The following is a 13849-nucleotide window of genomic DNA, read 5'->3' on the forward strand; positions in this document are numbered from 1 at the left end:
TTGGTTGTGCGCTATTGTTGTGCGCATCAGTTCGACAAACATTCGAGCAAATTGCTCTGTTTTCGATGACTTTGGCGGTTCGTTGTTATCTGAAATTTTGCTGGTTTAGACAGGATTCTGCCGGATTTTGGTTTAGAGGGTTCGAGATTGGTCCGAGACAGTATGAGACTACTCTGAGTCTCACCCCTGCTCCGATACCATCTTGAATTGTGTATCAGGCATGGTTTATAGTTTAGGGTTGAGAAGTTGTAGAGAGAAGAGTATGATTGATAATTCCTTGATTATTTTCTTCAATAATATGACACCCTTATATAGGGCATTACAAAGCTTGTGCTCCAAGTATTCTTGGTCATCAAACTACTGTATTTCTTAGCCTCCAAGTTAATATATTTCTTATCCTCCAAGCTAATACGTTTTTTTGATCTAATATCTTTTTCTTTTCCTAACAAGATCCACTTATGTAAAAGTGAAATGAGACATTTATTGGCGGACGAACGAAAAAAAAATTGCGACATTTAATGGCGGACCAATGAAGTATAAACAATAGGTAGAAAGTAGAAAGCATGCGTTGCATGGCCTGGCTATATATAACAGATTCGCTCCACAGTCAACACTACTAACTACCAAAACTTATTATAGTAGTAATATACTTTCACGCCCATCTACTTGTAAATTTCTCACAATAATTTATCATCCAAACTCTGATCTCTGTTTCTAGCGTACATTCTTTTAGAATATATACAGTTTTCCGTTCATCAACTTCCATGTGAGTACTACTTTTTGAGAGAGAGAATGCTGCAGAGTGAAGAATACTTAGTCACTAGAGAAATTCTTGCAGAAGCAGTTGAAAGAAACTGCAGAGACGCCCTTGACCACTACGGCGGCATCGAATACATTGCTTCTGCGTTGAGAACAAATCTCGAAGCCGGAATCATAGGCGATCCAACCGACCTTAAATCCCGATGTGAAGCCTTTGGTTCAAACAAGCCTACTTCACAGCCACGGTGGCCATTGGCTCATACCATAAAACGCATCCTGTGGGATGCTTTACGGGACACGACCATCCTTCTCTTGTTGTGTTGTGCAATGCTTTCCCTGGCCATTGGCATCAAGATCAACGGTGCAGCAGAGGGTATTGTCTATGCCCTTTTTTTTATACTAGCCTTGTCTTTTGTTGTCTGCTTTGGTGTCGTCGCTCGCTTTCTTAGGGAGAGATGGATGCTCAGGAAATTCTCCAAACGGAACGGTGACGTTTTGGTTGTGAGGAATGGCTTGGTTGATGCGATCCTCGAATCCGACCTCGTTGTTGGCGACATTGTGTGGTTGACTACCGGTGATCGAGTCCCTGCTGATGGCATTTTCATAAACGGCGATGATTCATTTAAGCTCAACGCTGATTTGGAGGTGGATTATTCCCAAAGTCCTTCTCTGTTTACCGGCGGGGAAGTGTCTCAAGGCCGGTGCTGTATGCTCGTGACGTCAGTGGGTGACAACACTGAGAGAAACAGGCTAATGAGAAATATTGGGGATGATCATCGCCTTCAACTGTTGGATGCTATTGAGAAAACCAGCTCTAAATTCGATAAGATTTGGCTGAGCCTTTGGCTGGTCCTTCTGGTGGTGCAATTTGTCCGTTGTTTCGTTGCGAAGAAGGTTCAAGCTGATAAGGATCCCAAGGGAGTGAAGAACAGAATGGAGGATTTGATGAAGGAAGTGGTGAAGAAGGAGAGGTTGAAGGCTAAGGGCTTGTTTATGATGCTATTGGTGCTTGTCTTCGCGAGCAGAGAGGGCTTACCTTTAGCCCTCTTCGTCTCCTTGTCGTATGCCTCTCACAGAATCAAGTCTTGCAAGGCCACTGTAGCGCAGCTTCAAGCTAGCGCCACGGTCGGCTTGATCACCACTATCTGCGCCACGGGTTTAGTTTTGAAGCATTCAGATATGGCAGAATTGTGGATCGGTTTTGACCTCGTTCACCATCATCTGCAAGTGGACGCACAACTTGTTGAAGCTTTGCGCCAAGGAATATTACTCCACTCATCAACAAATGGGTGTTTTGAGGAAATCTGTCTTCTTAGTTGGGCCAGGGCTGTGCTAGGACTTACTAACACGGAGACGGAGTGCTACTATAACTATACATCCATGGTTCGATACCAAATCGCTGCGAATTTATGGTGTTCGATTCTGGAAAGCGAATGCCAAGTCGAAGATAAAGTAATGGTGCATGTCCACTGGAGAGGATCACCAGACTCCATCTTGCCAATCTGCTCCCATTACTACACCTTACAAGGGAACATCGAAAGCCTAGACGCCCTCAAGGCCACAGCCTTTAAACAACTACTCGCTCCATACGGACAATGCTGCTTCGCTTTCGCTCACAAACGCGAGATTCAGGACGAGGAAAACAACATCAAAACCCTGCAAACTGGCCTAATTTTGTTAGGCCTTGTGTGTTTGAAGAATCCCTATTCGGCCGAGTTTATACAATCCATCCAACATTGCCAGGAATCCGGAGTTAGCGTCAGATTCGTGGTCGACAACGACATAAACACGGCCAGGATCATCGCCGTGTACTCGGGACTACTGAGGCGCGAAGACGATGGGAAAATAGTCGATGCACGCGATTTCCGGAACCAGTCCGAAGCGGACCGCCTGAAGATGGTGGATGACATTCTGGTGATGGCCAACGCCACTCCCGGAGACAAGATGCTGATGGTGAAGTACCTACAGAAACGCCACGTTGTAGCGGCGGCATCAGCCGCTATCAGAGACTCGCCTCTGCTCAAACAAGCCGACGTTGGCATCTTCCTCGGAACGTCTAACGAAGACGCCGACATCTTCGTCCCGAGCAGCGGCTTCACGCAAATCCCCGCAATCCTGAATTTGGGGAGGCGAGTTTGCAGAAGCATCGGAAAAATCGTGCAGCTGAAGCTCATAATGGAGGTCTCTGCTTTCACCATCAACATCGTTTCTCTGTTAGCTGGAAATGGCAGGGAGGCGCTGGGCTCGTTGCAGCTGCTGTGGATCAATCTCGTCATGGAAATTCTGGGAGCTGCGGCGGTTGCCGTGACTACTATTTACGGAAGCTCGGCTCGGGCAAATACGGACCCGGTTTACGGTTCGGGTCGGATCATTACCGGGCCCATGTGGATGAGCATAGCCGTACAGTCCTCGTTTCAGGTGGCGGTTATTCTCATCTTGCTTTTGAAGGGGGAAACCGTTTTTCAGGTGAGTGAATCGGCGGTGGGGACCATGGTCTTCAACTGCTACGCCTTCTGTCAGGTTTGCTTGCTGATTCCGGCTATTGAGATTAGAAGAGGCGATGTTGCGGCGGGGCAGAGTTGCGTTTTTCTTTGCATTGTGGTGGTCATCGGAATTCTTCAGGTGGCGGTGGTCGAGATTGTCGGAGCTATTGCTCGTCGCCCCAGATTGGGCATCAACTTATGGTGCATTTGCGTTGGGATTTCGTCCTTGTCTCTGCCGTTGAGCTGGGCTGCTAATTTGATAATTAGGATATCACGATTGTGATACATAATTTTGATTCTTATATTTATAGATGTGTACATCTCTATTGGTCATGTAAATAATTGATTAGCATGTAAATTGTTCTTGTAAATTATTGATTAGCATGTAAATGTTGGAATAATTGAGTGAACAATTATATAAAGCTCTCTATGATGATTAGCCAAGAACGAAGAAGGAATATAAACTGTAGAGCGGAAGCGTACCTTGATCCATATCGAATTGAAAGGCGGAATTGCTTTGCAACGGCTATGGATCTTTCAAACAATCAGAGACGTCATTTATAATAATTTGCCGATAGAATACAGAGATATTGAACAATCCTAGCTTATATTTATATTAAATATAAACCCCTTTATTTCTATTCGGTCCCTCATCAAATAGAAAATCTCATAGTATCTATACTTATTTCTATAACAAAATAAATACACTTTAGTCCAAATTTTAATCTTTATTGAACCACTTTAATTTGGACAACTGAAAGATAGCCATATACATTAAATTAGTCATGTGAAAGCCCAAATTTCTAACAGTAAATTGTTCTTGTAATTACAATTACAATTGATCTACGGATATGAAATAGTGTCAATTTCTTTGTTTCAATATTATTATAGTAGGAGTAGTAAATAATAAGGGACTAAACTCAAATCCTTTTATGTAGTAAATAATAAGGGACTAAACTCAAATCCTTTTTTTTAAAGTAAAATGATAAGGGACTAAACTCAAACCATCTGATTACCTAGTAAATACTTCTTCCATCTCTTAAATTTTACTCCCTCCATTCCAAGGAAGATGACCTATTTCTTAAGCGGCACGAGAATTTATGCAGTTTTATTTGTGTAATTAAGTAGGAAGAGTAAAGTAAGAGAGATAGAATAAAGTATAGATAAAAAAAGTATTTTCATTTTAAATAATGAGTCATCTTAGTTGGGACAAACCAAAAAGGAAAGTGGTCATCTTCAATGGGACAGAGGGAGTACCACATTTTGATCAGACACAAGTTATAAGTGGAAAATAGGTTAAAAAAGTAATGGAATGTGAATCCTACTTTAAATATAGTTTTATAATAAAATTTGAGTGAGAACAAGTTAGTGGAACGTGAATGCCACTATAAAAAATGGTAAAAAATGAAATGTGACAAATTTTGAGGAGGGACGAAAATGAAAATATGTACTCCCTCCATCCCACAAAAGATGTCACATTTTCCTTTTTAGTTTGTTCAACAAAAGATGTCACATTTCCCCTTTTGGAAAAAGTTCTCTCTCACATGAATATAAAAATTATATTTTCTCTCTCCATTTAACACACAAAACAAAACCTCCTAAAATCCCATGCCGTCCCACAAGTGTGACATCTTTTGTGGGACGGAGGGAGTAACAAATTTTCAGGGATATATAGAGGATATGTTAGTATTACATTTTTATATATATACATATACAAATGAATTATAAGGATGTTGTAAAATAAACTATTAATTCATCCGTCCCGCTTAAGATGACACATTTTTTTTTAGTTTGTCCCAATTAAGATGACACATTTCATTTTTTGGAAACTTTCTCTCTTCAATTAATATACTCAACCACTTTTTTTTCACTCCTAATAAAATATTCATCTTTCTTTCTCTCTCTATTTTAATACTTACAGCCACTCTTTCTCTCTCCAATTAAACACTTTAACCAATAATTCATAAAATCTCGTGCCGGCCAAGAAATGTGTCATCTTAGCTGGGACAGAGAGAGTAAAATACTACTCCCTCCGTCCGAATAAGATGACACATTTTCCTATTAATCCAGTAACGCCTAAGAAATGTGTCATATTAACTTGAACGGATGGAGTAATTTATATATAAATATAACTCTAATAAATTATAATTATATAAATTAATACACATAATATTACATACTCCTTCACTGAAAATTTACACACATATTATTACATACCAACGTCATAATTTTTATTGGCTGTAAAGTAAAACAAATCAATACTTTGATTGGAAAATTAGAATAAGATAAAAAGCTTGACCCTCCAAAATAAGTAGTCAAATATTCTGGACAATAGATTTTGTAGAATGACGTGGAGTAATCTGCACGTCGGGCATTTGTATGGCTCTGAATGTTAACATGAAAATGGCATAGACGTGACAAGGCGATACATTATTGAGAGATGTTGGGTGCTCAAAACATTTTCCCAAGTTCGACCATCGTGACTGTGAATCCCAAGATCGACCGTCGTTGCACAAACAAACCGAGCAACGTTATCCAAATCCGATCAAGGGCCGTGACCGTGAACGATGCCATCACTTCCGATCCCGAGCTAACTTGGCAAATTGTGGTTGGAGCTATAGGTAAACCTTTTTTCTTTTTTTCTTTTTTTAAAAATTTCTGTTAGTATTTAAACAAATAAAATAAAATAATTATGCGGGCACGGCGTGCGCGTGCAGCGGGTGTTGCTCCATTTGTGGTGGCCGGGGTCGAGTTCAGCAAGAGAATTGTGGAACAGAGAAATTGCAAGGTGTGTAGAGGCTCTGGCCTTGTATTGAGGGACAACAAGTATTATTTTCGATGCCCTGCTTGCGGTATGAATTCATCATTCATGGATACTGACTGCTTTTAGATGTAGTTTTCAAATATAATTATATAGTGGATGTTAATATAATTGGTGGTACAGGTGGCTTTCTGCCATGGCAATCTTGGAGGAGATTCTTTACTGGTTAAATTAATGTCATAAGACAATACCTTATCCTCATAAGTGGTGAAAGATTCCAATTGTTGGCGTTCATCAAGATTCCAATTCAAAATCAAACAAGAGATTACTGTTGCATTATGTAACAATCCATTCAGGACCACTATTTTCTTCGTTAATGTAACAGTGGCGAAAGATTAGGATTGTTGTTATGTTGTAACAGTGGTAAAAGATAATGGTCGGAACTGGAATCTTTGAGAATTTAACATGAGAATTTGAATGCTTCGGGGAAGAAAGGTGAGAAACAGAGAAGCTACGCGTTTTGGGATTTTGGAGTGTATTGGTGTGTTTTACTTTTTAAATCTTTATTTCCTATCTTTAAGTTTTCAAATGGGTTTATTTTTGGGCCTTGTTCTTTTATTTGAATTTAGTGTTGGGCCAATTGGCTAATACTCCCTCCGTCTCAGTTTTGGAGTCATATTTTGCCATAAAAGTCCGTCCTAGTTTTAGAGTTACATTTAGAATTTTCCATATTTGGTCATATAATTTTACCCCATTATTCATCAAAATTACATCAAAATGTCATTATTACATTAAAATAAACCAAAACTAAAATAAAAAATCAAAAAGTCAAAAAGGGACTCACATTCAACCAACTCACTTCATTTATTACATACACACTCCATCATTTCACTTTATTTATTACATACTCCACCATCTCACTTCATTAATTACACACTCCACCAATTCCTTAAAATCTGTGACATAACTAAATGTGACTCCAAATGTGGGATGGAGGGAGTATATAATTTGAGTCTCTTAGAATTATATTGACAAAGAAAGGAGTATTGACTGTAGAACCACTTCGTCTGTCTTGCAAAAAATACGGACAATTCATTATGTACCAAACTATAAGTATTTCGCTGCTTCATAAGAGTAAGCATCAAATTAGTCAAAAATATCAAGAGCAAAGATATGTTTCTACGAAAAATTTGGATGAAACCATTTTACCACATCAAAGAATAACCGAAAATAGAGACAAAAAGCATTTTAATTTACTTGTCTCGGAAAATGTTTTATCGTTTAAATGCCGTAGTAAGTGAGAATTCTAATTTGTTTCAAGTCAAAGAATATAAATTATATAGATAGTAATATTTTGGATGTAACGAACGTATCAGAATAACAAACTTTGATGAAGATTCATTGTGAAAGGTTCTGCAACTTTGCTAGCAAACTTTGTAATGTAGAAAAAGAAGTAGCAATACTAATAAATGGAGTTTGCATGTAACCTCCATAACAAATCTTCCCCAATATATATAAATACGTGTACAAATTAAAACAAGCTCGATCCAATTTAACAATATATTTTATTCATGTAGGCATTCATAATGAATGCTTACATACAACAATAGCAGCATACTTATTGCTTATTCATATTCATTACTACAATTAGAAGAGTATATCAGCAATGAGAACTCATCAAATATTAATCCTGATGAAAAGCGTCACCGCTGTATTCAGAATGAATCCAAGCACCGGCGAAAGCACAGAGCCAACAATAACCGGAATGGCGGTTAAGACACCGGTGGCAGTGTTAAGGACTGGGCAGATGGTTTGGTTGAGAGGAAGGGTGATGATGAGGCTGCATGGTAGGGTTCCACCGAGGATGGCGGGGATGGTGAATAGCGTGTCATTTATTAGGTTGGGTACAGTAATGTTAAGGACTCCGTTCACACCGGTGACGCCCCTCCCAACCGTGATCGTGCCACCGCCGATTGAGGCGGAGCAGTTCAGCACCACAGGCACTCCCGGTATCCCCGTTGCACCTGGCAAGCAGTTACCGGAGGGCGTGCAGCAAACTCGGCCCCCGACTGTGATTGTATTCAGCGGTTGGCCGTGGGCCGGAGGAGTTGCAACGGCGAAGAGGAGGAGAGCCACCATAATTAAGGCCATTTCTAAGGATGTTTTTGGTGTGGGATGTTTTTTGTTTTGCTGTGTTAAAATATGAGGGACTCGCCCCTATTTATAGTAAACCTTGTTTTTGGTATGCTCTATTATTGGAATTAAGTATTGATGAGAATGGAATTATATTTAATTTACCTCTAGAGATTAAATTATTTGATTAAGAGATAATACACCTCTAATCCAAACAGTTTACCTACTGCGCCAAACCTACACTATTGTAGTCTACTTTCATTATGAATTGTTATTACTATATGATTTTTCTTTGAGGGGATACTAGCTACATGATATCCATATAGTTATATTCAAATATAGATAATTTTTAATATGTTTTATTCATAAAATCTCAATCATTAATAAATTACTTTTATAAAAATTGTAAAATTGAAAATATCAATAATATTTTTTAATGTATTATAATAAAAGTATATGTATAAAATAGAACAAACAATGCAAACCAATGCATTAAAGTACAGATAACACTCTAGTGCATAATCAATACCAATCAATGGCCATTAGATCTGAAAATGAGTTCACAATATTAAAGCTTTCAGATATTAATATATTTTAACACAAAATATCAACTAACATTAAAAAGAAAAACTAATTTTTAATGATAATTAAGAAAAAATTAAGACACAATTACTTCCCTAGGATTTTTTTTAAAAATAACAACAATTTAAGAGGTAAAAGAAAACATTCATAAATTAAGGATAAATTAACTTAATCTTTGGACAAATTAACTTAATCTTTTGCTTCTTTAGGACACTTCCATTATTTTCATCCTCTAATTTAAGTTGGGACATTAACAATGAGAACATTTTTGGAAGCGTTGGTGGTAAATTTAGAAACACAAATTAGCATTCTTAATTGTATTAAAAATGTCCTTAACAGTTTATTTTGTTGTAGTGAAAGGTGTAAAATTATCAATTTGTTGAATCTAATAATTTTTGTGGTTATCTTTGATGTCAGTGTAATACATTAGAAATATTAAAACAATGACATGACACAACTACACGAGTGTATCAACACAATTTTATTGAAATTGTACCATACTTGTTTAAAAATGACGATTTCCAACGTATCTAAGTTATGCATAGCACCATGTTTGGAGTAGCTAGGGTTACTGTAAATATTATAAATACTAGAAGTCAGATTGCCCTTTTTTTTATCAATCAAACAAGTTTCTTTAAGTATATGGTGTAGCCTAAATTTGTCTGACAATTAATTCTTTTAGTTTACTTTGAGCTATAGGAATACTTTTTAGAAGTATCACACACATCCTTATCAACTTATTTTATACTGATTATATCTATAATTAGATGGTTAAGTAATTCAATGAATCACATGTGGAGTTAATATGCCGAAATTGATCGCCTTTCACCAAAAAACAAATTTTAAATATAATATTTTCAAATTTCAAATAAACATAAAAATCAAACTTTAAAAATGTGTACTTAATACAGAAAATCACTAATATAAAATAGATAATAAAAAAAACTTATAATCTATACATATATAAAACAAGAGTTTTGAAGACATTTATAAAAATATTATTTTAAATTAAAAATTATAATTAAGTTAAAATTGTATTTAGTATAATCCACGATAGCTTCAGAAATATTCTTACTATTTGTTAATATATATATGATTTATATTAATTACACAAATATTAATTACTATTATTAGTGTGATTTAAATGTAGGATAATCATCACCACAAAACGTACGTTAATCACAGATATGTAATTTAAAAATAATATTTTTATTTTTATCTTAAATGGGACAAGTAAAAGGATAAAATTAAAATTGTAACTAAAAAATTCCAATATTTAAGTAGACTTTTTTTAAATTCTTATTTTAGAGCTTGCAAGGATAATCGATCGTTTAATACATTACAGAGTAAATGTCAATTTTGGTCCTAAACATACGACCAAAATACGAATTTGGTCCAAAACATTCACTTTTTGAAAAACAGGTCCATAACAAATGAAATTCTTGTCGGAGTAGTCTTTTTTTGACGGTTCCGTAAAAAAAAGCAATTAACTTTGACCGTTAGTTTTTTGACGGAACTGTAAAAAAATGACTATTTCGTCGACATTTTCATTTGTTATGGACCTGTTTTTCAAAAAGTGAATGTTTTGGACCAAATTTATATTTTGGTCATATATTTAAGACCAACATTGACCTTTATTCTACGTCACGTGTTCAAAAGTTAATTTTTTGTTCAATATATATATATATGTTGTTGTAGTTCTTTTCCTTTAATCTTAGGAAAGTGAAAAGGTTTCTTTTAACATTATCCTTAAGTGAGACAAGTCAAAGGTTGTGGAATATATATTTGATTATAAATATATACTACCTCCGTCCCCTAAAATTTGCTACACTTTGACACGACACGGGTTTTAAGAAATGTAATGGAAAGTGAGTTGAAAAAGTTGGTGGGATGTGGGTCCTACTTTTAAAGTATTAGTTTTATAATAAAATGTGAGTAGGAATGAGTTAGTGGAATATGGGGTCCTACCAAAAATGGTAAAAGTGAAGTGTATCAAATTTTCAGGGACGGACCGAAATGGTAATATGTATCAAATTTTCAGGGACAGAGGTAGTAACTTTTTTTTATTCTAATTTTAATTTTAATTCTTTTTCTTTCACTATAGATATGTGGCATGCGGTAGCTATAACGATGACCGACATTTGGAGGTTTTCTGGATCTATTGTGAAGACGAGACGCTTGTGAGACAATGTGCGTGCATTTGGGGATATTGCTAGGTGTCAGAGTGCATATATGGAGGTAGTTTTATAAACAAGTCAGAGATTTGATTTCATATTCGTGAGTATTTTAATTAAAATGATATTTGAGTTGTCTGTATTTTCAATTTCAATATTCACTAGTCTCGAATTGAACAAATATTTTAAAACTAGTTTATATGTAGGAGCATTATAATAGTAAATGTGATTTGTATTTGAATCAAGATAATAATCGAATTATCAGTTATTGATTAGAATATTTACGAATAACGAGTATATATGTACATTTATAATTATTGAATATTGAATCAAATATCATAATTCTATCATAATTCTATATTTTTATATAAATACAAATATATGTGTTAGAGCTTCGCAAGGTTAGGTAGGGGATAATGGATGAGAAGGATAATATGTGACAATGCACGATGTGATGGTTGCACAGTGGGTTGTATGATAATTACATAGACGAGATCTACCTAAGGAGGGTGATTATGTTGTAGGATATTATTTTGACCGACTGTAAATGCAATTTTGCATGGGGTAAAGCTCACGATTCAGGGTTATTGTAGTTTGAAAGTGCTATCAGAGTTGGAGTGAATGTCATGTTCAACTTGATAATATAGTTTTATTTGATTTTGGGTAATTAATACAATATATATTTAGTGATGAAAATCAATTGAGTTGTATATCGCACGGATGTGATACTAATCTATCAACATATAAAGTGACAGTTTTAGAGAAACAAATTTGGACGGGAAAATGAGATACATATTTGTATATTATCGAAAAAAGCATTAGAGAAAGGAGAGAATGAATCCTCATTTTGCATATTACCGAGAAATTGAGCGGCGACGAGCTGGGTGGTGTTGAGCTAAATTTGAAGTCTGGTTGATTTTTTATTTGAACTTCGAGTGTCGTCGTGTCATCATACATGATGTCACTCTCTCTCTTAAATGCTTCCGCTGAGATATTATTACCTTTCACAATTACGTTTTGGAGCCCCATTTACTGTTAGATTATTTATTTTGATAACCCTTGTCTTTGGATTTAAATGTTACGGCATTACTCTGATTTTTTCTCTGTTATTTGAATATTAAATATTTTAGTCAAATTCTTTATTGAAACTCACCCAAAAAAATTTATATTTCTTAAAAGTTCCATTAGTTGCGACCACCTGTATTTATTAACCACAGAAAGGGTGGTCGTGACAGTTTGGTATCAGATCCAAGTTTCATTCCGCTTTGGACCCAAGAGTCTTTTGTGAGTAATAGTCTAGACTTGTATCGATAGACTAAAGTATTAACGTCGAAGCCTCAAAACCACAACTCGTCACGCCCAACTCCGAAAGAAGAGGTAACAATATTTTCATGACTTTTGAGATGAATGATTGAATTTTTGGAATTGAACTGAAAAAGATTGTCTTTGTGAAAATGGCAGTTTTGTTTATTGGGAATTTAAAGTTAATGCTATGGCTTTTGAAAAAAATGTTGGAATAATATGGAATGTGAGATGCTATGTGAATATTTAATTGTTTTTACTTGACTATAAAGCATGATGATGTCGAATGTGATGGATATTATAGTATGCATGTGAATGATTACTTGATGGGGAGATTTATTAATAAATGTTTAAACTGCGAATTAATTTAAGTTGAAGAACATACTTATTACTTCCATGAGTGACGAAATATCTTTATATATAGATATATGATTGGAGTTACATGATTATGAAGTTGTCAAACACAAAGCATAACCCTTGTTTAGTTGCAATTATTTGATTATGATATAGATGGATACGAACTGCATGATTTATGAAACTAGTTTTCCACCCACGCTATGCGCGGTTCCATATATATAAGTATTTTTAATTTAGACATTGTTCTTTAATTTCACAGTACATAAGCTATCACAAACGTATACAAATATAAATATTAGCACTAAATTAATGAAAGAGAAATAAAATTTATAAAAATAAAATAAATATATAAAATAAGACTGGACCCTTAAAGAAAGAAGATAATTTTGGCTCTACAAATTCAATCAATATACAATAAGACCATAAGAAACCAATCAAATTAAGTCGAATCCAATCCAATTACCAGCTGCAATATATAATAAAAAATTCAATATATAAAGAACCAATTTATGCTCAAATGCTATTGTTTATATGTAGCAATATCTACACAAATTCACTAGTAAGATCCAAAAATAACTTCTCTATAAATATATCTACATGCTCAAACATCTTAAATTTTACAACAACCAATCATTCGATACTTGAGAACTAACGAATGAATCACACTAAATTAACAAAGACAATACCAATAATTATATAAAACATAATATCTATAATTTTATGATTCTAAATAACCAATGCTAATAAAACACAAAATGATCAATATCTAGAGTCTAAAAGTTAATATTGACTCTGCTAATAAATTCACTCGCTTTAAATGGATAACAATTTCAAAGTTTCGTGATTAAATTATTCGGGCCTTACGGGCATGGGTTGGGCCTGCATAGCCCATTTGGCCAATTTAGCTTCACTATAAAATCATCTATTTTGATGGCACCGTTGAGCAAGCGGCTGTCGCTTCCATCTTACACAGCATGGGCTTCGCCTCCTTCAGTCAAACCCATGAATTATCTCTACCTTACGCTAAGTCTCACTGCGACATACTTCTCCGGCATCCGTCTCTAGCTCCACCTCACCCTCGATTGTTGTATGGTCTCGCTAACACAATTGATCGATTGGTGCGTGGCCTCGCTAACACAACTGATCGATTGCTGCGTGGCCTCTCGATTGTTAAGAGTCTTTGAAATTAAATTATTATTCAAATTTGTTGCATGGGATAATGCTCACAGATTTTGGCTTTGGGATGAAGCTAGGAGAATAAGCTATTTTTTTACCTTAGATACAACCCTCTCTTTTTA

At 35.4% G+C, this 13849-nt stretch overlaps 2 protein-coding genes across 2 annotated transcripts; both read left to right on the top strand.

The window, feature by feature from the left end:
• Positions 1 to 792: 792 nt before the first annotated feature.
• LOC125189573 (calcium-transporting ATPase 12, plasma membrane-type-like) lies at positions 793 to 3525 on the top strand. The gene has a single exon (XM_048086837.1). It carries the CDS (start codon positions 793 to 795, stop codon positions 3523 to 3525), a length of 2733 nt encoding a protein of 910 aa, XP_047942794.1.
• Positions 3526 to 5652: 2127 nt separating this feature from the next.
• LOC125190849 lies at positions 5653 to 6653 on the top strand. Its single transcript, XM_048088257.1, has 3 exons — positions 5653 to 5863; positions 5960 to 6094; positions 6187 to 6653. The coding sequence occupies exons 1-3, from the start codon at positions 5683 to 5685 to the stop codon at positions 6231 to 6233; spliced, it is 363 nt and encodes a 120-aa protein (XP_047944214.1). The 5' UTR covers positions 5653 to 5682; the 3' UTR covers positions 6234 to 6653.
• The last annotated feature ends 7196 nt before the right edge of the window (positions 6654 to 13849 follow it).

This window comes from Salvia hispanica, chromosome 5 (genome assembly GCF_023119035.1).
Source record: "Salvia hispanica cultivar TCC Black 2014 chromosome 5, UniMelb_Shisp_WGS_1.0, whole genome shotgun sequence".
Classification (NCBI taxonomy): domain Eukaryota; kingdom Viridiplantae; phylum Streptophyta; class Magnoliopsida; order Lamiales; family Lamiaceae; genus Salvia; species Salvia hispanica.

What these genes read in the sequence shown, in the direction of transcription:
- LOC125189573 (XM_048086837.1), top strand. Translation starts at nt 793, where the DNA reads ATGCTGCAGAGTGAAGAATACTTAGTCACTAGAGAAATTCTTGCAGAA.
- LOC125190849 (XM_048088257.1), top strand. Translation starts at nt 5,683, where the DNA reads ATGTTGGGTGCTCAAAACATTTTCCCAAGTTCGACCATCGTGACTGTG. An exon ending in AATTGTGGTTGGAGCTATAG is followed by an intron (nt 5,864 to 5,959) that starts GTAAACCTTTTT and finishes GTGCGCGTGCAG; the next exon opens with CGGGTGTTGCTCCATTTGTG. An exon ending in TTTTCGATGCCCTGCTTGCG is followed by an intron (nt 6,095 to 6,186) that starts GTATGAATTCAT and finishes TTGGTGGTACAG; the next exon opens with GTGGCTTTCTGCCATGGCAA.